The following is a 25,942-nucleotide window of genomic DNA, read 5'->3' on the forward strand; positions in this document are numbered from 1 at the left end:
GCCCCTGCGCTGAGTCCAATAACAGCGGCAACGAGCGAACACCACAGCGGCCCAAGCGAGATCGATCTGGAGTTTTGCAGACATCACTGTGTCTCTAATCCTGATCTGGGAGTGCGGACGCACAGCGTGGAGGATTATTACCCTTGGAAGCCAATCGACTAACAACTGGGTTCCTACTTACTGCTGGTAAATAGACACGTGTGTCTGTGTGCGCGTGTGGAGTAAGGAAACTTTCCACCTGTCCTGTCCCGCCCGGGAATCGAACCTGGATCCTCTCGCTTGCGCGGCGAGGGCTCTAACCCCGGAACTACAGGACTCCACTAACGTCATCGCTAGCGTCACGATCGCTGGGACTCGCGCAACTCCCGAGTGCAGTGCTACGCGGCTTTGCGTTCGCAGTGCTCCAGGACACTGCTCTGGCTGCCTTGTTCACACACACACACACACACACACAGCACAGTCACTACACTGTACAGGAATCCTGTGAAGGGCTTTGAGACGTCCTCCTGCTGTGAGGCGCTGGGTCAGATGTGAGGATTATTGTGATGTGAAAGACATCGCCTCAAACAGACCCCCCCCCGGCCCCCCAGTCCCTCCCAGTGTTGGCCTGGACACACGGAGAAACTCCATGTCCCGTGTTTACTTTTGAGAGACGGGATCAACCACGTGTTGCGTGTCTGAGCCACACGTGTGTCTGAGCCTCTCAGTGGGTGCGTCATGTGCTCAGCATTCTGACCACTCTGTTGTCGCCATAGTTACAGAAGGTTCCGGTGGGGTGGGGGGAGGGGGGTGCGGTGGGGAGGGGGAGGGGGAGGAGAGCAGAGAAGGTGATCCCGAGATGGAGATCACGGAGCAGCACTGATAGAGACAACAAGAAAATCAATACACCACCAACACACCCATCACCTTCAACACCACCAACACCGCCATCACACCAACACCACCAACACACCAACACACCCATCACCTTCAACACACCAACACCGCCATCACACCAACACCACTAACACACCAACACCACCAACACAACCATCCCCTTCAACACCACCAACACACCCATCCCCTTCAACACCACCAACAAACCCATCCCCTTCAACACCACCAACACACCAACACCACTAACACACCAACACACCCATCACCTTCAACACACCAACACCGCCATCACACCAACACCACCAACACACCAACACCACCAACACACCCATCCCCTTCAACACCACCAACACCGCCATCACACCAACACCACCAACACACCCATCCCCTTCAACACCACCAACACCACCAACACACCAACACCACTAACACACCAACACCACCAACACACCAACACACCCATCACCTTCAACACACCAACACCGCCATCACACCAACACCACTAACACACCAACACCACCAACACAACCATCCCCTTCAACACCACCAACACACCAACACCACTAACACACCAACACACCCATCACCTTCAACACACCAACACCACCAACACCACCAACACACCAACACCACCAACACACCCATCCCCTTCAACACCACCAACACACCCATCACCACCAACACCACTAACACACCAACACCACCAACACACCCATCACCTTCAACACCACCAACACACCCAACACACCAACACCACTAACACACCAACACCACCAACACACCCAACACCACCAACACACCCAACACTGCCATCACACCAATATACCAACACACCCATCACCTTCAACACCACCAACACACCCAACACTACTAACACACCGCCAACACACCAACACCACTAACACACCAACACCACCAACACACCCAACACCACCAACACACCCAACACCGCCATCACACCAATATACCAACACACCCATCACCTTCAACACCACCAACACACCCAACACTACTAACACACCCAACACACCAACACCACCAACACCACTAACACACCAACACCACTAACACACCAACACCACCAACACACCCAACACACCCAACACCATCAACACACCCAACACCGCCATCACACCAATATACCAACACATCCAACACCACCAACACATCAACACCACTAACACACCCAACACTGCCAACATACCAACACCACCAACACTGCCATCACACCAATACAACCAACACACCAGCACCACCAATACACCCAACACACCAACACCACTAACACACCCAACCACACCAACACCGCCAACATACCAACACCACCAACACTACCATCACATCAACACAACCAATACACCCACCACCACCAACACACCCAGCACCACCAACACACCCAGCACCACCAACACACCCAGCACCACCAACACACCCAGTACCACCAACACACCCAACACCACCAACACACCCAGCACCACCAACACACCCAGCACCACCAACACACCCAGCACCACCAACACACCCAGTACCACCAACACACCCAGTACCACCAACACACCACCAACACACCCAGCACCACCAACACACCCAGTACCACCAACACACCACCAACACACCCAGTACCACCAACATAACCAACACCACCATAACACCAACACCACCAACACAACCAACGAAACCAGCACACCAGCACAACCAACGCACCAACACCACTAACATGCCAACACAACCAGCCCACCAACACACTGACTCACCAACTAATCCTGGTGCTGGAGCTGGGAATTGCACAATGTTGGTATTCCATTACAAAAAATGGGAATGGGAAAACCGAGGATGTGACTATAATCTGTAATTCACAGGAAATAATCTACAGTGTGTGTGTGTGTGTTTGTCTATCTGTGTGCGTGTTGTGTATCTGTCTGTGTGAACGTGTGTGTGTGTGGGCATGTCAGTCTGTGTGTGTATCCGGGTGTCGGTGTGTATGTGCGCGTCTGTGTGTGTGTGTGTGTGTGTGTCTGTGTGAAATCCTTTTATAACTTTAAATAATAATCCTCTCATTTGCTTATAAAGTCAAAAACATTATAACGAGGATAACCATCACAGGAACAGGAGGAGACCATTCAGCCCATTGAGCCTGTTCCACCAGTTGATTCCATCACGGTAGATTTATAATCCAAATGTCTGTCTCTGTCTGTCTGTCTGTCTCTGTCTGTCTGTCTGTCTGCTGGCTCTGTGCTGAAATGTTTAGTGACACACGGTGTGTTTAACCGATGCTCATTAGCTGAGAGGGTCAGGAGTGCTACAGCAGCTGATCTCCGACACTGAGTCTTGTCTCTCGGGGACATCAGGCACCTTGTGAGGACAAGTAGAATAATTAAAGAGGAGAGCGAGGTGAGGAAGGGGGAGAGTGAGGAGAGATAGAGAGTCAGGAGGAGAGAGAGGAAGAGTGAGTGAGGAGGACGGAGAGTGAGTCAGGAGGGGAGGGAGAGAGTGAGGAGAGAGACAGCGAGGAGAGAGACAGAGTGAGGAGAGAAAGAGTGTGGGGAGAGAGAGAGACAGAGAGGAGAGAGTGAGGAGGGAAGAGTGAGTGAGTGAGTAGGAGAGAGAGTGAGAGTGAGTCAGGAGGGGAGAGAGAGAGTGAGGAATAGATAGAGAGTGTGAGGGGAGAGAGAGAGAGAGAGTGACCGGAGAGAGAGAAAGAGTGAGGGGAGAGAGAGTGAGGAGGGGAGAGAGCGAGTGAGGAGGGGGGAGAGAGGAGGTGGGAGAGAGTGAGAGAGAGAGAGAGAGTGAGTGAGTGAGTGAGGGAAGAGACTCTGTCTCTGTCAGTGTTTCTCTCAGTGTCTCTGTCTCTCTTTGTGTCTATGTCTTTCATTCACTGTTCCTGGCTCTCTGTCTGTCTGTCTGTCTGTCTGTCTGTCTGTCTGTCTCTCTTTCTCTCTTTCTGTCTCTGACTCTCTGTCTGTCTCTGACTCTCTGTCTGTCTCTGACTCTCTGTCTGCCTCTCTGTCTCTCTTTCAGTCTCTCTGTCTGTCTCTGTCTGTCTGTCTCTGTCTCTCTGTCTCCGGGACTGTTTACAGTGGAGTTGAAGCTGCATTAACCCGTTGGCTTTTATCTAATTGATTATTTCCCTCGAGAGGCGCAGTCACTGTGTTCACTTGTGTCTGTCGGGTGTATTTGCTTCCGCTCCAGCTTTAAACTCACTTCATTCCCTGCTGCTCCCGGTGCTGTTCCCGACTGCTGCTCGCTCCTCCTTTTGTTAATTGTAAATTGACTTTAATTTAATTTGCTTGTGTGTTATTTTAGAATTAAATAAAAGCCGCCACGGATTTTCCCTCTTTCCCCTGAAACCTCATCACTCGAGGCGTAAACAGTGGATCGCAGCTGCTCAGCCCGGCTGACAGGTAATAAACAGGGAAAGTCCTTGTGTGTGTGGTTGGCGACAGTCTGACAGACAGGCACTGACAGTGACAGACAGACCAACAGACAGGGACAGACTGACAGTGCCAGACAGAGAGACTGACAGACAGGGAAAGACTGACAGTGCCAGACAGAGAGAATGACAGACAGGGATAGACTGACAGTGCCAGACAGAGAGACTGACAGACAGGGATAGACTCACAGTGCCAGACAGAGAGACTGACAGACAGGGATAGACTGACAGTGCCAGACAGAGAGACTGACAACAAGGACAGACTCACAGTGACAGACTGACAGACAGGGATAGACTCACAGTGCCAGACAGAGAGGCTGACAACAGGGACAGACTCACAGTGACAGACTGACAGACAGGGATAGACTCACAGTGCCAGACAGAGAGGCTGACAACAGGGATAGACTCACAGTGCCAGACAGACTGACAGACAGGGATAGACTCACAGTGCCAGACAGAGAGGCTGACAACAGGGATAGACTCACAGTGCCAGACAGAGAGACTGACAGACAGGGATAGACTCACAGTGCCAGACAGAGAGACTGACAGACAGGGATAGACTCACAGTGCCAGACAGAGAGACTGACAGACAGGGATAGACTCACAGTGCCAGACAGAGAGACTGACAGACAGGGATAGACTCACAGTGCCAGACAGAGAGACTGACAGACAGGGATAGACTCACAGTGCCAGACAGAGAAACTGACAGACAGGGATAGACTCACAGTGACAGACAGAGAGACTGACAACAGGGACAGACTCACAGTGACAGACTGACAGACAGGGATAGACTCAAAGTGCCAGACAGAGAGACTGACAACAGGGACAGACTCACAGTGCCAGACAGAGAAAGACACTGACAGTGACACATAGACAGAGAGACTGACAGACAGTGATTGAGTGACAGTCAGAGAGGCAGACAGACTGACTGACTGACGGATAGACGGACTGACTCTGATCAGTCTCTGAATTGGGCAGGTAAGCATTGGTGATGTGTTGGTGGGGGCTGCCTGTGTTAATGTGCTTTTAATTGGGGGGGCAGTGGGGATGGGATGGTGGGGATGGGATGGGGGGGAGGGATGGGGGGGATGGGATGGGGGGGACGGGATGGTGGGGATGGGATGGGGGGGATGGGATGGGGGGACGGGATGGTGGGGATGGGATGGGGGGATGGGATGGGGGGACGGGATGGGGGGATGGGATGGGGGGGATGGGATGGGGGGGACGGGATGGGGGGGTGGTGGGGGTCAGTGTGTCTGCGTAAACACCAGAGCTGTGACTGTGATGTTGGGATCATTTCTGTCATTGTATTAACATGAAGATGAGGGTGTGTCTCAGCACCTCTCGCGCTTTCGCTCTCTCTGAGCCCTTTAATTCCGCCTTTAATCTGAGAGTCTGCCCTTGTCTCCAACCCCAATGTTCACGGGGGTGGGGGGGGTGGGGGGTGAGCAGACCCCAGGGAGCGAGTCCGGCTGACCTCCCTGTGTGGTGCTGGGGGTCCGTAAACCAAGCGCCCGTCTGTGCCCTGTTTGGGGCGGACGTTAAAGCTGAGAGAAGGAAGTTTTCCTGGTCAACAACCCTTCGTCCACCAGCGCCTTCTCCTCCTCACCCACAGATAAAACCACTCGTTCACCCTGTGTCGGTTTGCTGCGTTTACGTCCAGAAAAACAGTCACTACACTGGACTGTACTGGATGTTTTTGACATCAGGAACTATAAAGCGTGATTTCCGCTGCCTGGTTTGGGGGGTGAGAGGGGGTGTGAAGGGGGGGGGGGGGGGGGTGGGCGTGTGTGTGTGAGGAGGGGGGGTTGGACCCCCCCCACCCCCCACCCCAGCCCCAATGGAGGCAGGAATGTTTACCCAGCTGTTGCCGTGGTGACGAGCCAGACCACAGTCCGATGTTTGATGCAGTGCAGGTTTAACCCCTCGCTCCCCACAGCACTGACACTGTCCGGCACCTCCGCCCTCCGGAAGCAGTGAGAGCAGCTCAGCACCTACACAAATAGGCTGGAGAGGTGGGGGTGGGGGGGGGGGGGGTGGGAAGGGGTGGCAGGCAGTTGTGGAGCAGATGCTCTAGCCGGGAGGGGTGGGGGGGTGACACTGTGCTCAGTGTTGTGGGGGGGGGGTGGGGGGCAGCATGTGTTATTGGGGAACGGGGACTCGGACGGTGCCAGTGCTGCCGAGCTGTGGGGTGTGGGTTTTGGGGGTTGGGGGGGGGGGGCACGAGCACAGAGAGGGCGCGAGGGCAGGTTACAGTCAGGAAGCCATCATGTCTGGCTGCACAGATGTCCTGTCACTGACGTTGACATCTTCAAAGATAACCATAGCAACAAACCCCCTCGTTCCATTTTTATTCACTCTCAAAATATCGGGTTTATTTTAAATGAAGCATCATCTTTATGCTGATTCTGTGTCCACATTGATTCCACCTGGAGCTCTCTACTCTAACCCCATTCCCTGCTCTCCCCCCACGAGCCCCCACTCCTCTCTTCTGTATCCCCTTGTCCTCTGTTATATCTTTGTAAATCATCATTGGTGTTTCCTCTCTGAGCCCACAATGTTCTTACTGTAATGTAACCCAACCTGAACTCGGTACGTTAAATGTTGTCTAACCCAGGTTATAAATAGAACATCACTTCCCTATTTTACATTAACCTGGACTTGATTTACACTCTCTCTGGCTACTTCCAGAGTATGTGAAGCTGAATCCAGGACACCTGTGCCCCTCTCCCCCCTCGGGTTGCTGGGGTACAAGGAAAGACTTGAGACTGGCGAGTGGTGTCTGTGTAATAATGGCTGTTGCCCTGAGACCCGCTGTGTGAGTGACTATCTGGTTTCCTGTATTTTGTAATCCTCAGCAGATTGCCCCACGCCCTTCCCGCCATGTCCACACTCATGGAGTTTAAGAGTTCCGTCCTGCGTCAGGTCCAGAACCGGCCGTCGCTGCGCAGGAAGCCAGAGGGTCCGTCCATCTCCCAGGAGGAACCACCTCAGCCCCTTGGTGTTCCCAGATCCCCTCAACCTGCCGGCGTTCCCAGGTAAGTCTGACCTCACCATCACTCAGCAAGTCATCAGCAATGTCTCATTGGTACATTCAGCATCTTCAAAGTCTCACGCTGTATGTGTGTGTGTGTCTTACTATGTGTGTGTGCGTCTCACTGTGTGTCTCACTGTGTGTGTGCGTCTCACTGTGTGTCTCACTGTGCGTGTGTGTGTGTAACTGTGTGCATTTCACTGTGATGTATCGCTGTATGTGTGTGGGGGGGTGGTTAGGGGTGCGGTGGTTCTGGAGGGTTGGGGCAGGGGGGGGATTGGATTGGATTGGAGCTGAATCATCACCGCTCGGTGGTTTCTCAATCTGTTACCAGCCCAGTTCTGAGCTCAGAACTGCACCCGCTTCCTCTCCTGTTTCTCACCTATTCTTATTCTTCTCCATTCTCCCTCCAATCTCCTCCCCTTCTCTCAGCCCTACCTTCATGGTTCTGTTTTACTCTTACGCTTACTATTGTTTGCACTTTGTATCCGCTAACGGCTTATCCTCGTGCTCTCAAACCGTTCCTCAGGGCTCTGTCCTCAGTCCTCTCCTTTTTAATAATAATATATCCATAATCCTTGCATTTGATATAGCATCTTCGGGATGTCTCAAAGCGCTTCACAGAATATACTGTAAAGTGAATTGACTGTATTTTGTGGGCGAAACACGGCAGCCAATTGCGCCCAGCCGTGTCCCATAAACAGTCGTGGATTGAGTGACCAAATTACTATTATTACTTTTTTTTTAGGTAAACAGAAGCATGTAGTGTAAGGAAACTTGCCTAAGGTTTCGCCCTGCCCGCGAATCAAATCCAGGTCCTCTCGCTTTCAAGGAGGGTGCTCTAACCACTGAGCTACAGGACTCCACACTATTAATATCTATATGCTCCCGCTCAGTGATATCATCCGTAGACATGGGGTTAACTTCCACATGTTTGCAAATGAACCCAACTCTTATCTCTCTACCTCTGACCTCGACTCCAGGACCACTGCTGTCCGCACGGAATGTCTTTCAGATAATAAGTCCCGGCCGGCCTGTGATATTTCTCCTCTTCCCATGTTTGTCTCTTAAACCTGGTTCCTCTTTGACCTCGTCTCTCACCAGGTCAGGGGCTATGTTCAAACAGGGCGAAATTTACCAGTCAAATGCTGAGGAGAATGTAACAGTGTGAGAGAGAGAGAGAGAGAGAGCATTGTGAACACCCGTGATTCCCCTCGACTATCCTCAGGGTGGGTGGAAGGGGTGGGAAGAGGTGTTTTCCTTGGAGTTGGACTGGCTCCAAGGTGACATGTTTGACAATAGAATGTCAGTCGAATCGAGCCCTCCTCTGTGACGGTCTCTAGTCCGGTTTCTGAGCCAGGAGGGTCCGCAGTATTCCAGGGCACTCGCTGTTGATGACAGCCCAGCCCGGCTCATTGACAGGACCTGGAAGGGCCGACCAGTCACTGGGGGCAGGGAATCCTCCCTCTCAGCTCCTGTTAACCCTTCCGCCAAAGCCCTAACTAACGGGGAGGGTGGTCCTAACTGGACAAGCAGTGGGAAAGCTGGCCAGACAACGACATCAATGGCAAGCTGTGGGGAAGGGGGGAGTTCTGTGCGGTGTGAGGTCAGGCCCGGGTGGATCCTCTCACGAGTTTGTGAGGTCACAGAGCCCTGGAGTCCCCCCCCCCCCCCCCACACACACACACACACACAGACTCCCCCTACCCTACAGCCAAGGTTTGTCTTTCAAAAGGGTTTGAGTTTGGCCGCAGTGTGGGCTGGGGTGTAGGGGTGGGGGGGGTTGGGGTCCTCACCCCCACACTGGGCTTTGGTGTAACAGCCGAGCGGGAGTCACATTGAACGTACATGATGGGGCAGGGGTGGGGGGGGTTCAATCTGACACATGCATAAACCCATAACCGTGTCTGGAATGGAATGCAAACTCTCTCCCTGGAGAGACTCTTGCTGTTTACCTAATTCCGTAGAGTATTGGGCATAAGTTAACAAGAGCCAAGGTTTGGGGACCCCAGAGTGTGCGTTGTTGTGGTGGGGGGTAACCGTTGGAGTCTAACCAGCTGTGATTGCCATTGAGAGCGCTGTCTGGTACATTTTCCCCGCTGCTTGTCCAGCTAGGACCACGCTATCCCATCAGTGCTTTGTCAGGGGGTAGAGGAGGGAGGGCTGGTGTGATGTTCTGGCTCTGTCTTATCTGTGGTGAGGTGACCGTGGCCATCCCTGCAGCATCCCACTGCACGTGTAGGACAGCGGCATCAGAATCCTGCTGCAGCTGCAGTTGGCGACAGCGACGCAGCCCGTTGAAATAGAATTGCAGAGAGATGCAGGAAATGCTTCACTGCTTTCCCTTCTCCCCAGCATCGAGGAGGAGGAGGGAGACGGCGACATCTTCGAAGCACTGTCTGCGCTGCAGCGGAAGCGGGAAATCATGCATCGGGAGTACGCCGAGGTACACACCGCACTGCACTGCTGCTCCTCGTACCGTGACTGCGATGCACAGGACAGTCTTAACATTACATTACGTCCAGTGCCTTTCACACCACGAGGATGTCTCCATGCGCTTGGCAGGATTGTACTGTAAAGTGTAGTGATTGTGTGTTTTACGGGTGAATCTGACGGCTAATTTGCGCACAACGACGTCCCACAAGCAGCCATGCAGTTGAATGAATGATTTTATCTGCAGGATTGTTGGCCAGGATACCCTACCCTACGTGAAGGGCACTATATAAACGCAAGTTGTTGAGTCAGATGTTTGCGGGTTCAGACTCCCACGGCTGGGATGTGGAGTGCATGTAGTCTAGGCGGACGCTCCAGTGCAGTTCTGGGGGATTTTCTGCATTGTTGGAGGTACCGTGTTTTGGATGAGACAGTAAACTGAGGAGCCATCAAATCCTGTGGCACTGTTCAAAAGGAGAAGGAAGTTTCTCTCTCTCTCTCCCAGTGTCCTGGCCAACTTTACAGTGAATGAGACTCGCTGTATCCAATATTATGTATTATTATTTGAAAAACCTCCACCAGGTGGGTATCTGATGGAGCTCTGTCTCTCCTCCCCCACCTCCCTCTCTCCCCCACTCTCTCTCTCTCCTCCTCCCTCTCTCTCCCCTGGCTGTGCTGTGTTCCAGCTCCTGGATGTCCCGGTGTCGCCGCCGCTGCTGGGATCTCTGGGAAACCAGACACCGTCCGAGAGCCCGAGGGCAACGAGAAAGGAGGTAGGGGCGGGGCACGGGGGCACATGTGTCTGTGTGTGTCTGGTTGTTCTGTGACTGACATGCGTGTGTGTGTCTCTCTCTGATTCTGTGACTGACACGCGTGCGGTTGTGTGTGTGCGTAGCTGCGGTTGCTGTACGAGGAGGTGCTGTACACGGTGCTGCATCGCGCTGGAGTTCCTGAGATTGGACACATCACAGATGAGACTGGACTCTTCCACTACCTGCAGAAGGTAAGTCCAGGTACTCTGACAACAACTTGCACTTACGCAGAGCCCCTCACGTCGGGCAGCGTCCCAGGGCGCTTGACAGTGGTGGAGCACGACACCGAGCCAGCGGGAGGGGGAGGTGAGCGTAAGCACAGTCGAAAAGGAAGGTCTTCAGGCGTGATCTGAAGATGGGGAAGGAAGGAGCAAGGCAGAGGGAGGGATAGAGGAAGAGAGTCCCAGCGTTTTGGGATGTAGTGGCTGAAAGCGCGGCCACCGATGGTGGAACGGGGGGCACGAGGGACATGCAGGAGGCCAGCGCCAATCGGATGGAGACAGCGGGTAGTGGGTTGGGGAGTAAGAAGGTCAGAGAGGTAGGGAGGTGCCAGGGCGTGTAAGGTTGGGAGTTGCGCAGAGTCTGTCATTCTGTGATAACTAATTCTGACTCTAACCCAGGCGTTCACCGTTGATCTGAGTGACCACGAGTCAATGCTGCAGAGAGCAAAGGCAGCCAAGGTACGTATAGCGTCACTGTGTCTCTAACCCTGACCTGGGAGTGTGGACGCAGAGTGTATCTAACGGAGGCTTGTTGCCCAAGCCTCTACCTAACCTGTTACCCTCTTTCACTCCCTTTCTCCCCGCAGCCCCCATCGTTCGGCATGAGAGTGACGGTGGTGGAGGCCAGGAACCTGATGGCAAAGGACGCCAACGGTGGGTGACCTGATGCTGTGCCGCCCCCTGGTGGCCACTCTTTGTGCTAGAGCAGCAGTCTCTCTATCACTATCTTTCTCTCTATCTCCCTTTTCTTTATGTCTCTCTCTCTCTCTATCTTTGCACTTCCAACTGGTGGAACTATCGCACAATGCGAAGTGCCGTGTGCCCAAGTCGTGGACAGGAAGATGGTGGCAATGCTCTCACGTATTTCATGGTGAGATGTGTTGCCCACCAGGAAGCTGGCAGGGAGTTCCTGCCACCCACCTAGTGAGGCTCAAACCTGCGCTCTCTCTCTCTCAATGGCCAAGCTGTGTGTGTGGGTTTAGTTGGTTAGACTCCAGCAATTACCCCAATGGACACTGTGAGTTTATGTGCGTTGATGATGGGAGCCTGATAAACCCAACTAAACCTTCCCTCTCTTTCCCCCACACCCCCCCCCCCCACCCACCCACCCACCCTGGCCACCCCGCTCAGGCTTCAGCGACCCCTACTGCATGTTGGGGATCATGGTGGGCCCTGCCACCCGGGAGCACGAGGAGAGGAAGGAGCGAAGGTTCAGCTTCAGGAGGAAGAAGGAGAAGATGGAGAAGAGGGCGAGCGTGAGGGAGGGGCTTCCCGCCAAGTACATCCAAGTCACCGAGGTCAAACCCAGCACCCTGAACCCCGTGTGGAACCACAGCTACGTCTTGTGAGTGCGGCCCCCGGGGAGGGGGCTGTGGGCTGGGAGAGGAGCTGTGGGGGGGGGGAGAGGGGACGGGCTCTGGGGTTGGGAGGGGGCTGTGGGGGTGGGAGGGGAAACTCTAGGGGTGAAGCTCAATCCCCTCATTGTCCCTCCGACGCCCCACGGTAGCCAAGCCAGCGACTCGCTCTGTCACTGACCCTCGTTCCCTGTTTATTTATTCCCTGTGTTTCTCCCTCTTTCCCAGTGAACTAGACGACATTCAGAGTGACCAGCTTCACTTGGACATCTGGTACGTGCAGAGTGATGGCTGCTCCCTCCCTCACACTCTACCTTTCCTCTCACCGTCTCCTTCCTCACTGCTCCTGTTCCATGCTTTCTCTCACCTCAATCTCTCTCACACAACTCTCTCACTCTCTCTTACACCCTCTCCCTCTCTTACACCCTCTCCCTCTCTCCTTCACTCCTTCAATCTCTCACAGCCTCTCTACGTCCCCCACCCCTTATATTTCAATTGACACCCAACAAACACACACGTTCAGTGAGATGATAAACGTGAGATGTCTGCGCCTGCCCGGGCGATGGATGTTAAAGTTCCCGTGGCGTTGTTGAAAGAGAAAAAGGAGTTTCTCTCTCTCTCTCCTCTCTCTCTCTTGGCCGACAATCCCACAGATAAAATCTCGCACTCACTTCACTATCTGTGGGGATGCCGCTGTGGGTAAATTGGCTGCACAGTCACTAGACTTTACAGTAAAACCCTATGAGACTTTGACACGTCCTCCCGGCATGAAAGTCGATGTGTCCAATTCTCGCAAATTATTATTAAGCTATTGTGCAGCTTTGCGTGTTGTGGAGCTGCTGAGGGTGTGAGGGGGTGAGCGTGTGAGGGGGTGAGCGTGTGAGGGGGTGAGCGTGTGAGGGGGTGAGGGGGTGAGCGTGTGAGGGGGTGAGTGTGTGAGTGTGTGAGGGTGAGTGTTTGACTGTGTCACCCACAGGGATCACGATGATGAGGTGTCTGTGGCCGAGGCCTGTAAGAAGCTGAACGAGGTCAGCAGCTTCAAAGGAATGGGCAGGTAGGACCCCCTCCCTCTCCTGCTCCCTCCCGCATCCCTCCCCTGCTCCCTCTGCCCCCTCCCTCCCCATCCCCAGGCCCCTCCCCTCGCCCTCCTCTCCTCCATCCTCCCTCTCCTCATCCCACCTCCTTCCCCCCACACCCCTCCTTCCCCCCCCCTCCCCACTCCTTTCCCCCACCCTCCTCCTTCCCCGACACGGGAATGAACGCTGACGCTACCTTTTCCCTGCAGATATTTCAAGCAAATCGTCAAATCAGCACGAACTAACCGAGAGGCGACCTCAGCAGAGGACAATGCAGACGACTTCCTCGGCTGCCTCAACATCCCCATCAACGTAGGGAGAGGGCGAGACCCCCAGACACTGGCTGCCCCTCACCCACTGCCCCCCACCCCCCCACCCACTGCCCCCCTCCCAAGCCCACCCTCGCGCCACGGACTGCCAGCCCACCTGACCCTCACACCCCAGAGCGCCAGCCCACCCGACCACTCCCCCTCCACCCAATCCCCCCCCACCCACTGCCCCCCACTTGGACCACCTGACCCCCAACTCCCACCCATCCTGCGTGACCCCCACCCAAATCCCCCCGCCCACCAGCCACCCCCCCCCACCCAGTCCAGGTTGTCGCTAGCCCCCAGTGGGTTTGGAGCTGTACTGGTTTGAGCGCTCCTGTGTGCGCGTGTGTGTGTGGTGGGGGTGGGGCTGGGGGAGGGGGCCTCCTCTCTGACGCCTGATTTTGTCCCTCAGGAGATCACCGTTGACGGGATTGACAAATGGTTCAGACTCGAACCGCGATCCAGCTCCTCCAGCGTCCAGGGGGAGTGTCACCTTGTCATGAAGCTGATCGTTACTCAGGTTGGGAGAGGGGGTGGGGGGAAGGGGGAGGGGTAGTGGGGTGAGGGGAATGCAGAGAGGGGGGCGTAGCGAGGACGGTAGCCCAGCTCAGAGACCCCGGTTGCCAGCTCAGCGACCCCGGTTGCCAGCTGAGCGACCCCGGTTACCAGCTCAGCGACCCCGGTTGCCAGCTCAGCGACCCCGGTTGCCAGCTGAGCGACCCCGGTTGCCAGCTGAGCGACCCCGGTTGCCAGCTGAGCGACCCCGGTTGCCAGCTGAGCGACCCCGGTTGCCAGCTCAGCGACCCCGGTTGCCAGCTCAGCGACCCCGGTTGCCAGCTCAGCGACCCCGGTTGCCAGCTCAGCGACCCCGGTTGCCAGCTCAGCGACCCCGGTTGCCAGCTCAGCGACCCCGGTTGCCAGCTCAGCGACCCCGGTTGCCAGCTCAGCGACCCCGGTTGCCAGCTCTTGCCCTGTTTCTCTGCAGAAAGATGCCGCGCTGTTCAAGAAAGTCACAAACACCAGCGTCTACGAGCTGCTCCTCACCCGCCTGCTCCAGTACGAGCATGTCAACTTCGAGGTGTGTGTGTGTGTGTGTGTGTGCGTGTGTGAGAGAGAGAGAGACAAATAGTGAGGGAGAGTAGGGGTGAGGGGGCGAGGGAGGGGGAAAGGAGGGTTTGGGGGAGGGGGAGGAGCAGGGTGCGTGAAAGAGAGAGAGTGCGAGAGAGAGAGTGTGCGAGAGGGAGTTGGGGGGGTTGGGGGGAGACCACCACATATGAATGCGTGTGTGTGTGTGTGTGTGTATGTGTGAGAGAGAGAGAGGAATAGAGAGTCAGTGCGAGAGACAGAGTGTGTGTGAGAGAGAGTGCGATGGGGGCGGGTGGGGGTAGGTTAGAGACCAGGGTGTGAGAGTGCGGAGGGGCAGACAGTGTGACACTGTAGAGAGAGCTGGATGTGTGTCTGAGCTGAGCTGAGCTGTGCTGTGCTGTGTGCTGACAGACTGACCACTATAGCTGGGCTGGCAGCCTGAGTCACCACGCGGACACCATCCTGTCTCACCACGCCATGCAGCTCAACCTGTCACCTGCACACAAAGCTGCCGTGTGAGTATCCATCCCCACAACGGCCAGGACTCTCAAGGCCATCACTGTGTGTGTGTGTGTTGTGTCAGGTCTGTCTCTCAGTCTCTCTCTCTCTCTCTCTCTGAGTCTCCTTGTGGTTATCCAGGATGGTATTTACACAGTCTCCACTTGCCTGGCGCTGGGGCTCCTGCATGTCCCTCGTACCCTCCGTTCCACCATCAGCGGCCGCACTTTCAGCCACTGCACCCCCGGAACTCTGGACACTCTTCCTCTATCCCTTTGCCTTACACCTTCCCCATCTTCAGGTCGTGCCTGAAGACCTTCCGCTTTGACTGTGCCTACGGTCACCTCCCCCCGGCTCGGTGTCGTGCTCCACCACTGTCGAGCGCCCTGTGTGAGGGCTGCTGTGTAAATACAAGTTGTTGTTGTTGTGGCTACACAGGCTTCACATTGTTGTAGTGAGCCCAATATATCGGCGACACTGATGTCTACCCGGGTGCTGCAGTTTGGGATCTCTATGGGGTTAGTGAGAACTGGGCACTCGGGGTTAGTGAGCGTCTTTGGGGTGAGTGAGGGTCTTGGGGTGAATGACGGGCTGGGGTCTCTCTCCGCAGCGAGTGGCAGGCTTACAGCAAACACCACCAGAGCCGCTCCATGGATTACGCCTTCCTCCTGCAGCTGCTCCTCAACCTGGAGGAGAAATGGGAACCCGGAGACTTCAGCCGCGAGCAGGTGAGAGGCCACACAGCACCGTGACTGGGCTGTGAGCTCGGGGTGGTCACACGCCGGTGCTGTGCGATTATGGCGTGTGCGACTGCAGCGTGTGCGACTGCAGCGTGTGCGACTGTAGCGCGTGTGTGTGTGTAATGTGTGCGACTGTAGCGTGTGCGAATGTAGCGCGCGTGTGTAACGTGTCAGACTGTAGCATGCGTGACTAGCGTGTGTGACTAACATGCCATGGCTGCCTGTTACAGGAACAGGCTCTGGCCCAGAGCTTCAGTATGTTCAGTGAATACACTTGGGCTCTGCTGCACAAACTCCGCCAAGTTTTCCCCTTTAACATCACCGTCGCCCTGAGACGCCTGGAGCTGATCCTCAGGTACTGGCCCCGCCCGCACCCCCACTGCCCAGCCCCCACCCACACTTCTCCGCACCCACTGCCCAGCCCAACCCCCACCACCCGGACCCCACTGCCCAGCCCCACCCCCACACCCGGACCCCACTGCCCAGCCCCACCCCCACCACCCGGACCCCACTGCCCGGCCCCGCGCCCACCACCTGGTCCCGCCCACACCACCTGGCACCGCCCACACCACCCAGACCCACCCACAACACCCAGCCCCGCCCAAAACAGCTGTCGCCATCCACACAACCCGGCCCCGCCCAACCCCTCCCCCCCATTTGGCACTGAGCATGGCACTAACACTGGCAATGCTGATCACACACACAAACGCTGGATCTCCTCACAGTGATGAAAGCCTCCCAAGCGTTACTGATTTGCTATGTGATTGACCTCCCTCTCTGTCTCTATGTTACAGGCGTGTCTCTGTGTTGCAGGTGTGTCTGTGTTACAGGTGTCTACGTTATAGCATGTTTTGTGTCACAGGCATGTCTGTGTGTCACCGGTGTGTCTCTATGTTATAGCATGTTGCGTGTTTTATAGGCATGTCTCTGTTACAAGTGTGTTTGTTACAGGTGTCTATGTGATAGCATGTTTTATGGTACAGGGGTGTCTGTGTATTATAGACGTGTCTGTGTGTTATAGGCGCATCTGTGTATTTTAGGCATGTCTGTGCGTTGTAGGCACGTCTGTGTGCTATAGGTGCGTGTGTGTTATAGGTGCGTGTGTGTTTTAGACATGTCTGTGTGTTTTACACATGTCTGTGTGTTATAGGCATGTCTGTGTGTTATAGGCGTGGCTGCGGGTTGTAGGCGTGCCTGCGTCTTATAGGCGTGCCTGCGTGTTACAGGACCGCCTGCGTGTTGCAGGCCAGCCTGCGTGTTGTAGGCCAGCCTGCGTGTTGCGGGCCCGTCTGCGTGCAATAGGCGCGTCCGCGTCAGCGTACCCGCGTGTCACAGGCATGTCTGTGTGTTACAGGTGTATGTGCCAGATGTACTCCATGCCAGTCTTTGCCAAGGTTTCCCCATTCCACAATGAGCTGCATGTGGAGCTGACCGCGGTGATGAAGGTAAACATTGGTTTATAGAAAAACACTAACATTCCCCTGATCCCACCAGTGGCCACTGCCCTCACTGCTCCCTGTGTTTGTGTCGCAGAAAGCCACCAGCGACTGGTACGAGAAAATGTCTGAGAGTTTCAAGTTGGAAATGACGGTACGGAGCATGGGTGCTGCATGCGGGCACAGTGGGGGAGGGGAGCTGGGATGGGGGCAGTGGGGGAGGGGAACTGGGCTGGGGCAGTGGGGGAGGGGGGCTGGGCTGGGGCAGTGGGGGAGGGGGGGCTGGGGTCTGGGCTGGGGGCAACGGGGGAGGGGAGCTGGCTGGGGCAGTGGAGGAGGAGGCTGGGGTCTGGCTGGGGGCAACGGGGAGGGAGCTGGGCTGGGGCAGTGGGGAGGGGAGCTGGCTGGGGCAATGGGGGAGGGGAGCTGGGCTGGGGCAGTGGGGGAGGGGAGCTGGGCTGGGGCAATGGGGGAGGGGAGCTGGGCTGGGGCAGTGGGGGAGGGGGGCTGGGCTGGGGCAGTGGGGGAGGGGGGCTGGGGTCTGGGCTGGGGGCAATGGGGGAGGGGAGCTGGGCTGGAGGCAGTGGAGGAGGAGGGCTGGGGTCTAGCCTGGCGCCCCACGTCTGGGGGAGCTGGGTTGCGTCTCTCACTTGACTGTATCTCCGCAGAGCGAGCTGGGGCAGCTGAAGGCTTTGGTGGAGCTGGTGGACATGGTGTGTCTGGATCTGCAACGCAACCAGAATGTGTACAATAAACTCTTCATCAGGTACCAGTGACCTCACACAGCAACACACAACACAGTAAAGCCCCTCTCCACTGTGCGTCCACACTCCCGGGTCAGGGGTAGAGACACAGTAAAGCTCCCTCTCCACTGTGCGTCCACACTCCCGGGTCAGGGTTAGAGACACAGTAAAGCCCCTCTACGCTGTGCGTCCACACTCCCAGGTTAGGGTCAGAGACATAGTAAAGTTTTGAGATCAGTGTGACTGACTGACTGAGGCTGACAATTTCTCCATGATGTCTGGTTGTGTGTTTGCAGTATTGTGAAGGTGGATTACTTCAGCCTGACGTACCGGCTACTGGAGAAGCAGGTAAGAGGAACGTTCATCACCCTCACGAGTTACAGGCGCCCGATGTGTGTGTGAGAGTATGACGGTGTGTGTGTGTTGGTGTGTGTGTGATAGTATGTGTGTGTGTGTGTGAAATGGTTTGTGAGTGTTGGTGTGTGAGTGTTTGTGTGTGTGTGACAATGAATGTTGGTGTGTGTGAGATGGTGTGTGAGTGTTGGTGTGCGTGTGTGTGAGACGGTGTGTGTGTTGGTGTGTGTGTGTGTGAGACGGTGTGTGTGTGTGTGACGGTGTGTGAGTGATGGTGTGAGTGTGAGTGTGAGAGTGACTGATCCCACGGTGCCCACAGGTGGCGGAGGATGTGAACCAGCTGATGGAGGAGGTGACGGAGGCGATGGAGGAGGGAAAGGCCAGGATGACCCAGCAGATGGGGGAGATCTTGTTCGAGCTCTACCTGTCTCTCAAAGAACTCCAGCAGCTCAAGGACTTTCTCCCTCTGAGGTGAGTGACCCTATGGACCACCCTGTCTGCTCTTCACCTCATTCCTCTCAGGACGCCTATCATTGTGCTAACTCTTCATGTCTCTCCTGTTCCCCCTCCAACGTTCTCCCCCCCTCTCTCTCCCCTCTCTCTCCCAATCCCCCTCTCCCCCCCCCCCCCCACCTCTCCTCCTCTCTGGCCCCTCTTCCCACTCACCCACCCCGCTTCTCCCCTTCCTCCATCTCCCTCACCTCTCCCATCCTATCTCTCCCCCGGTCTCTCCCCTTTTCTATGTCTCTTCCCCTCTCCCTCTCTCCCCACCTCTCTCACGTTCTCTTGTCTCCTTCCCCTCCCTCTGTCCATCTCCCTCTCTCCCCTCCTCTTTCACCACTCTCCACGTCCCCCTCTCTTTCCCCCCTTCCCTCCCTCTCTTTCCTCCACCTCTCTTGCCCCCCCCTCCCCTTCCCCTCACCCACCCCCTCCACAGGGATTCGAAATCTCTAGCTCTGGTCGGTTTCCACGACTGGTTCCAATCGTCAATCAACAAGTGGCTGCAGATTGTGCACAAGAAATCCTGTGAGAGAATCCGCAAAGCTGTGGAGATGGACCAGGTAACGGGTGGCAAATGGGGGAGAGACCGAAACCCCAAATGTTTGGGGGAGGGGGGAGAGGTTATTTGTCTGGCTGATGCCTCTCGCTCTGTATTTTTTCTGGGCAGCCGAGTGTCTGACACACACATTTCTTGGCATCCCACCTACACATGGGAATCCCGGAGATAGACTGTTGGAATGGAGAGCGCATTCTCGCTCTTTCCCTGGAGGCATCCTGCTTACCTAATTCCAGAGAGTATTAGGAGCAGGTTGGCGAGAGCCAAGGCTGGAAGCAGCCCAGAGTGTGTGTTGGGGTAACTGCTGGAGTCTAACCAGCTAAGCCAATGTATCTTGGCCATTGATGCTGCTGTTTGGCAAGCTTTCCCGCTGCTTGTCCAGCTAGGACCACCCTCCTGGTTAGGGCTTTCGCTTGCAGGGTTCTCAGGAGCTGAGAGGGAGGATTCCCTGCCTCCATTGACTGGTCTGCCTTCCAGGTCCTGCCGATGAGAGAGGGGGGTGGGTGCAAGGGGGAGAGAGGGAGGGGGCAAGTGAGGGGAGGGAGGGTTGGGGACAGACTGATGCTACCCTGGCTACTGTCTATAGTTGGAGCCTGTGGACTCGCTGTCCAGGCACAGCAGCTCTGCGGTGGACGTGGTGACCTGCTTCTCACAGATCAGGAACTTCTGGCTGCAGCTGGCGTGGCCCGACCCCATGGGGGCCTTCATCTTCATCACCAGGATCACTGACGTGAGTAACTGGGAGGGGGTGAGGGAGAGGGATTGCGCGGGTAAGAGAGGGAGGGAGCGAGAGACGGGCAGGGAGGGAGAGAGAGGGAGGGAGGAAGACATAGTAAAGTGAGATCACTCACATGAGCAGCCGGGGTGACGGGCAACTGTGTCACTGGCACCCCCTGATCCACCACTGCCACAGCCTTGGGCCACAGCCCCCATTCCTACCTCCTCTCCCTGTGTTTCCCGGCAGGACATCTGCAGTGGAGCCGTGCTGTACTCCGAGCTGATACGACAGAAAGCGGAGATAGAGACCAAAATCAGCCAACAGGTGAGGCCACCCCGCTAGCTGCACCCCCTCCCTGCTAGCCACACGCACCCCACTAGCCACAAACCCCCCCGCTAGCCACACCCCACCTGCTGCCTCCCCTCCACTGGCTCCTGCATGTCCCTCGTGCTTTCAGCCACTACACCCTGAAACTCTGGAACTCTCTCCCTCTATCCCTCCACCTTGCCCCTTCTTTCCCCATCTTCAGGTCAAGTCTGAAGACTTTCCTCTTCGACCATGCCTACAGTCACCTCCGCCACCCCACCCACCCCCCGCCCCCGGCTCGGTATCGTGTTGTCACAGTCTGTGTCTCTTTCTGTGTGTGTCTCTCTCTCTCTCTCTCCCGGGGTCCAAAGCTGTGTATAGCCCTGAACAACATTGAGCACGTGCAGCAGTACATCTCCGAGCTGCCTGGGACTCTAGACTGGCACGGGGTGGAGGTGGCCCTGGAGCAGCTTTGTGGACCCGACGGTAAACAGCAGGTACAGAAGGCGCTGAGCAGCCAACTGCAGAGCATCGACATCGGCATGCAGCGAGAGGCCAAGTACACCATCCAACAGATCGTGGCCAAGGTGAGGGGCTGCTAGCGGGCAGGCTGGGCAATGGGTTGGGGGAGGGCAGGCTGAGCAATGGGTGGGAGGAGGGCGGGCTGGGCATTGGGTAGGAGGGAGGACAAGCTGGGCAATGGGTGGGAAAGGGCAGCCAGTCAATGGGGTTGGGGTGGGGGGAGAGGCATTAGGGCTATTGGGAATGCGGCCATCGGGAGTGTTTAAGAAGCTCCGGGAAAAACAGTGTCTAAACTGAATCTCCATCCTGCCACGGTGGATCCATTGGGAGTGTGGCCAGTGGAAGAGGATGAATTGGAGAGGAAATAAACCTTCATTAACAACAACTTGCATTTATACAACCCCCAAATTAACATGTTGATACACAGTACAGCTAGTATATTGAATAATTTAACAGTGACCAGATACATACTCAAGGAAAGTTAATATTAGAGAGAATGGGGTTAGAGTAGAGAGCTCCAGTGGGTGAGTGAGCACCAGCACAGACATTATGGGGAGAGAGATAGCAGAGAATGGGGTTAGAGGAGAGAGCTCCATTAGGGGAGCGAGCACCAGCACAGTCAAGATGATTAAAGTTTTGTCATTGTTTCTCTGCAGATGGACACCGACTCGAGGAAGTATCTCCAACACATCAGTCTGTCCCCTGACTCCATCCAGCCCGATGATGTATGTACATTAGCACATTCTCCCTGGGTAATGGTGACTGTCCCTGGGAGGTGAGGGTGGGAGGAGGTGAGGGAAGGAGGGTGGGAAGAGGTGAGGGAGGGCGGGGGGAGGGTAGGAGGAGGTGAGGGAGGGCGGGAGAAAGGCTGGGAGGGAGGAGGTGAAGGAGGGCAGGTGGAGGTAAGGGTGGTAGGAGGTGAGGCAGGGAGGGAGCAGATGAGGGAGGGTGGAAAGGAGGGAGGTGATGGTGGGAGGAGGTGAGGGAGGGCGGGAGGAGGCGAGGGAGGGCGGGAGGCTGACTCGCTGACTCCCTGTTGTCCACAGGCCGTGTCGCCCCTCATGAAGTTCCTGGATGATAACCTGATGATTCTCAGCGAGTGGCTGGTTAGAGAGAACCTCAGCAGGTAGCGATGCTCACAGCTCACACACTGACTATCTGTCTAACTGTCTCCTGTGTGTGTGTGTGTGTGTAAGTGACTGTACTCTGGCTGTTCCCAGGATACTCAGTGCTCTGTGGAAGCTGCTACTGGATTTGATTGAGGAAATCCTGGCCGAAAATCGTGGTTTGTCCATGGAATTCTACGGGCGTTTTCACTTCACACTGGAGGTAAGGAAATGGGGTGTGTATCTGTGTGTGTGTGTGACTGGGCTGTGTCTGGGGAAGGGCAATGTCAAGGCGGGGGGAGTGGGATGATTACCTGCTGTAACCGTGTTCGTGTCTCCAGGCGCTGGTGGAATTCTTCCACGCGGAAGGTCAGGGGCTGTCACTGGAGGAACTCCGCAACAAGGAGTACCAGGTCAGTCACTCTCTGGGGGGGTGGGGGCGCGGGGCTTGCTCACTGTCTGTCTCACACTGTCTTTCACACTCTCTGACACTCACTCTCAGGCTGTGTAATTTGTTGCTTTTGGTAGGGGGCTATGTCTCAGTGTATGTGCGTCTCTGTGCCACTGACTCGGGGGTCTGTGTATGTGAGTCTGTGTGTCACTAACTCGGGGCTGTGTGTGTGTGTCTCAGGGTATTGAGGAGGAGCTTCGTCTCAACAAGTGCACAACCCGGCAGCTGATCGAGCAGTTTTTCCTGGACAAACTTCACCAGCAGGTACCGACCCCCTAACTCCCCCTCAAACGTGCCCCCCTAACTCCCTGCCAAACCTACCCCACCAAATCTGCCCCCACAAATCCCCCCAACCCTACCCCAACTCCCCCCAAACCTGCCCCCACACATCCCCCCAACCCTACCCCAACTCCCCCCAAACCTGCCCCCACCAAACCTGCCCCCTAACCTGCTCCCCCGAACTCCCCGCAAACCTGCCCCGCCCCCACCCCCAGCCTCAGTCAGGACCCACCCCGTCTCCACGTGTCAGACCAGTTGTGACTGAATATTGAAGCCGGTTTGTGTTTTAGAAGCTCTAAAGTGAACCGCGATAGCAGAGCCGGAGCTGGGATTTGGGGATTTGGGGAATAACGGTAAACGTTAATGTTCCCACGGCAGAAATCCATGGAGCACTCGCCGTACGGCACGTTGGTTATCAAGCTCTATTACAACACCATCGATCACAAGCTGCATGTCCTGGTGCTGCATGCCACCAACCTCATCGCCCTGGACTCCAACGGTACAGCTCACTTACCCTCACACTCACAACAATGCACGCACACACACTGCACACACTCACACATTGCACACATACACACACCGCACACACACACTCACACGGCACTAACACACAGACACACACACACACACCGCACATACAACACACACACACAAACATATATACATATACAACACAAATACACACATGCACGCAACACACGATATGCCACACACACAGCACGCCATGGCGCACATGCACATCACACACACACACGCACATGGCACAGACATGGAATTATCTACACACATTGGACACGTGTTGCATTCATTCACATTCACTGGATACACGTCACATTCACGCATGCGGTGCATTCACTCATTTACATGAATGAGACACGGCTGGAATTTACCCCGGTTGTGGGACTGAACTAACAATCTCTCTGTGTTTTTGTGTGTATGTCTGTTTGTGTGTGTGTGTGTGTCTGTGTCTGTCTGTCTGTGTGTGTGTGGTGTGTGTGTGGTGTGTGTGTGTATGTCTGTTGGTGTGTGTCTGTGTGTGTGTGTGTGTGTGTCTCTGTGTGTGTGTCTGTGTGTGTCTCTGTGTCTCTGTGTCTGTGTGTCTGTCTGTCTGTCTGTCTGTCTGTCTGTCTGTGTCCTGGCCTTAGGGCTCAGTGATCCCTTTGTTATAGTTCACTTGGCTCCTCACCACAGCTTTCCTGGGGTCAAAGGGCATCGCACACAAGTCAAAACTAAGACGCTGCACCCAGTCTACGATGAGCATTTTCACTTGTAAGTCAGCTCCCACCTTATGTTACCACTAACTCCCCACCTGCTCCTCCTCCCACCCTCCCGGCCCTCCGCCCCTCTTGATCCCAACCTCCAGATCGGGTCCAAATCCCAGGGTTCTGAGTGAGATGGGCACTAATGGGCGGGGCAGTAGGGAGGTGGATGGGGTAGTAGGGTGGTAGGTGGGGCAGGGGCGATGCCCACCCTCCCAGGACAGGCATTGGGCGGGATGGTGGGTGGGTGAGGTGGGCGGGGCAGACCGGGTGCTAACCCTCTCAGCACGGTCAGTGTTGAACATTGGGCAGGGTAGTGTGTGAGGTGGATGGGGCAGTGGGTAAGGTGGGTTGGGCAGTGGATGAGGTGGGCGGGGCGGTAGGTGGGGCAGTGGCTGAGGTGGGAGGAGCAGTGGGTGAGGTGGGCAGGGCAGTGGGTAAGGTGGGCAGGGCAGTGGGTGAGGTGGGCGGGGCAGGTGTGGAAGTGGGTGGGGTGGGTGGGGCAGTGGGTGAGATGGCAGGGGCAGCGGGTGCGATGGGCAAGCCAATGGGTGAGGTGGGCAGGGCAGGTGTGGCTGTGGGTGAGGTGGGCGGGGCAGTGGTGAGGTGGGCGGGGCAGTGGGTGAGGCGGGCGGGGCAGTGGGTGCGGCGGGCGGGGCAGTGGGTGAGGTGGGCGGGGCAGTGGGTGAGCTGGACGGGGCAGTGGGTGAGGTGGGCGGGGCAGTGGGTGAGGTGGGCGGGGCAGTGGGTGAGGTGGGCGGGGCAGTGGGTGAGGTGGCGGGACAGTGGGTGAGGTGGGCGGGGCAGTGGGTGAGGCGGGCGGGGCAGTGGGTGCGGTGGGCGGGGCAGTGGGTGAGGTGGGCGGGGCAGTGGGTGCGGATTGGCGGGGCAGTGGGTGCAGTGGGCGGGCAGTGGGTGAGGTGGGCGGGCGGTGGGTGCAGTGGGCGGGGCGGTGGGTGAGGTGGGCGGGGCGGTGGGTGAGGTGGGCGGGGCGGGGCGGTGGGCGAGGTGGGCGGGGCAGTGGGTGCGGTGGGCGGGGCAGTGGTGCGGTGGGCGGGGCAGTGGGTGAGGTGGGCGGGGCGGTGGGTGAGGTGGGCGGGGCGGTGGGTGCGGTGGGCGGGGCAGTGGGTGAGGTGGGCGGGGCAGTGGGTGCGGTGGGCGGGGCGGTGGGTGCGGTGGGCGGGGCGGTGGGTGCGGTGGGCGGGGCAGAGATGGTGCTAACCCTCCCTCTCGCTCTCTCTCAGTACGGTCAGTGTAGAGCAGTGCCGGCTGAGAGCTGCCTGTATCCACTTGACGGTGATGGACCACGACTGGCTCTCCACCAATGACTTTGCGGGGGAGGCGGTGAGCCCACTGGGGCAGGTGCCGGGCCTGGACGGGGTCCTCGTGCCGGGGGGCTTGAAGAACACCCCCGCCCTCACCCTCAAACTCACCCACCCGGGATCCAGAGGTAACGCCAGCGGCGACACGGCCTGTCTCCCCAGTGTCCCCCGCGCAGCTGTGTCTCAATGTCCCCTGGACTCCCAGAGCAGACATCACACAGCTAGAGACAGTCACTGACTGGCAGGGGCCATCCCCAGAGCCCGGCCATGGCTGTGTGGCGCGGAGGTGTGTGGCGTGTTGGTGGGGCATGCGTGTGCACGTGAGCTGGCTGCCGGCTGTGGCATGTTGTGTGGCGTGTGCGCGTGAGCTGGCTGCCGGCTGTGGCATGTGTGGCGTGTGCGAGTGAGCTGGCTGCCGGCGGGGTCAGTGTGTGTGGGGGTCAGTGGTGGGGGGGTTAGTGTTGTGGGGTCAGTGTTTGGTGGTGGGGGATGGGGGGGGATCAGTGTGTGGGGGGTC

General features: G+C 56.6%; 1 protein-coding gene across 1 annotated transcript; it reads left to right on the forward strand.

The window, feature by feature from the left end:
- Positions 1 to 7,189: 7,189 nt before the first annotated feature.
- baiap3 (BAI1 associated protein 3) lies at positions 7,190 to 25,663 on the forward strand. The gene is made up of 33 exons (XM_042341162.1): positions 7,190 to 7,344; positions 8,445 to 8,499; positions 9,583 to 9,786; positions 10,460 to 10,546; positions 10,669 to 10,776; positions 11,206 to 11,265; positions 11,394 to 11,460; positions 11,938 to 12,151; positions 12,390 to 12,434; positions 13,138 to 13,215; positions 13,447 to 13,549; positions 13,961 to 14,068; positions 14,534 to 14,626; positions 15,046 to 15,149; positions 15,743 to 15,860; positions 16,103 to 16,227; positions 17,227 to 17,317; positions 17,406 to 17,462; positions 17,977 to 18,074; positions 18,348 to 18,399; positions 18,725 to 18,876; positions 19,343 to 19,466; positions 20,049 to 20,192; positions 20,427 to 20,504; positions 20,858 to 21,073; positions 21,665 to 21,733; positions 22,055 to 22,134; positions 22,229 to 22,337; positions 22,456 to 22,527; positions 22,746 to 22,829; positions 23,223 to 23,343; positions 23,990 to 24,113; positions 25,348 to 25,663. The coding sequence occupies exons 1-33, from the start codon at positions 7,190 to 7,192 to the stop codon at positions 25,661 to 25,663; spliced, it is 3,711 nt and encodes a 1,236-aa protein (XP_042197096.1).
- The last annotated feature ends 279 nt before the right edge of the window (positions 25,664 to 25,942 follow it).

The sequence above is a fragment of the Callorhinchus milii genome, unplaced genomic scaffold, assembly GCF_018977255.1.
Source record: "Callorhinchus milii isolate IMCB2004 unplaced genomic scaffold, IMCB_Cmil_1.0 Scaffold16, whole genome shotgun sequence".
Lineage (NCBI taxonomy): Eukaryota > Metazoa > Chordata > Chondrichthyes > Chimaeriformes > Callorhinchidae > Callorhinchus > Callorhinchus milii.

Bases quoted from the DNA above. Each gene is read 5' to 3' on its own strand.
- baiap3 (XM_042341162.1), top strand. From the start codon at position 7,190: ATGTCCACACTCATGGAGTTTAAGAGTTCCGTCCTGCGTCAGGTCCAG. The intron at 9,787-10,459 runs GTACACACCGCA...GCTGTGTTCCAG, and splicing joins TGCATCGGGAGTACGCCGAG to CTCCTGGATGTCCCGGTGTC. The intron at 15,150-15,742 runs GTGAGTATCCAT...CTCTCTCCGCAG, and splicing joins CCTGCACACAAAGCTGCCGT to CGAGTGGCAGGCTTACAGCA.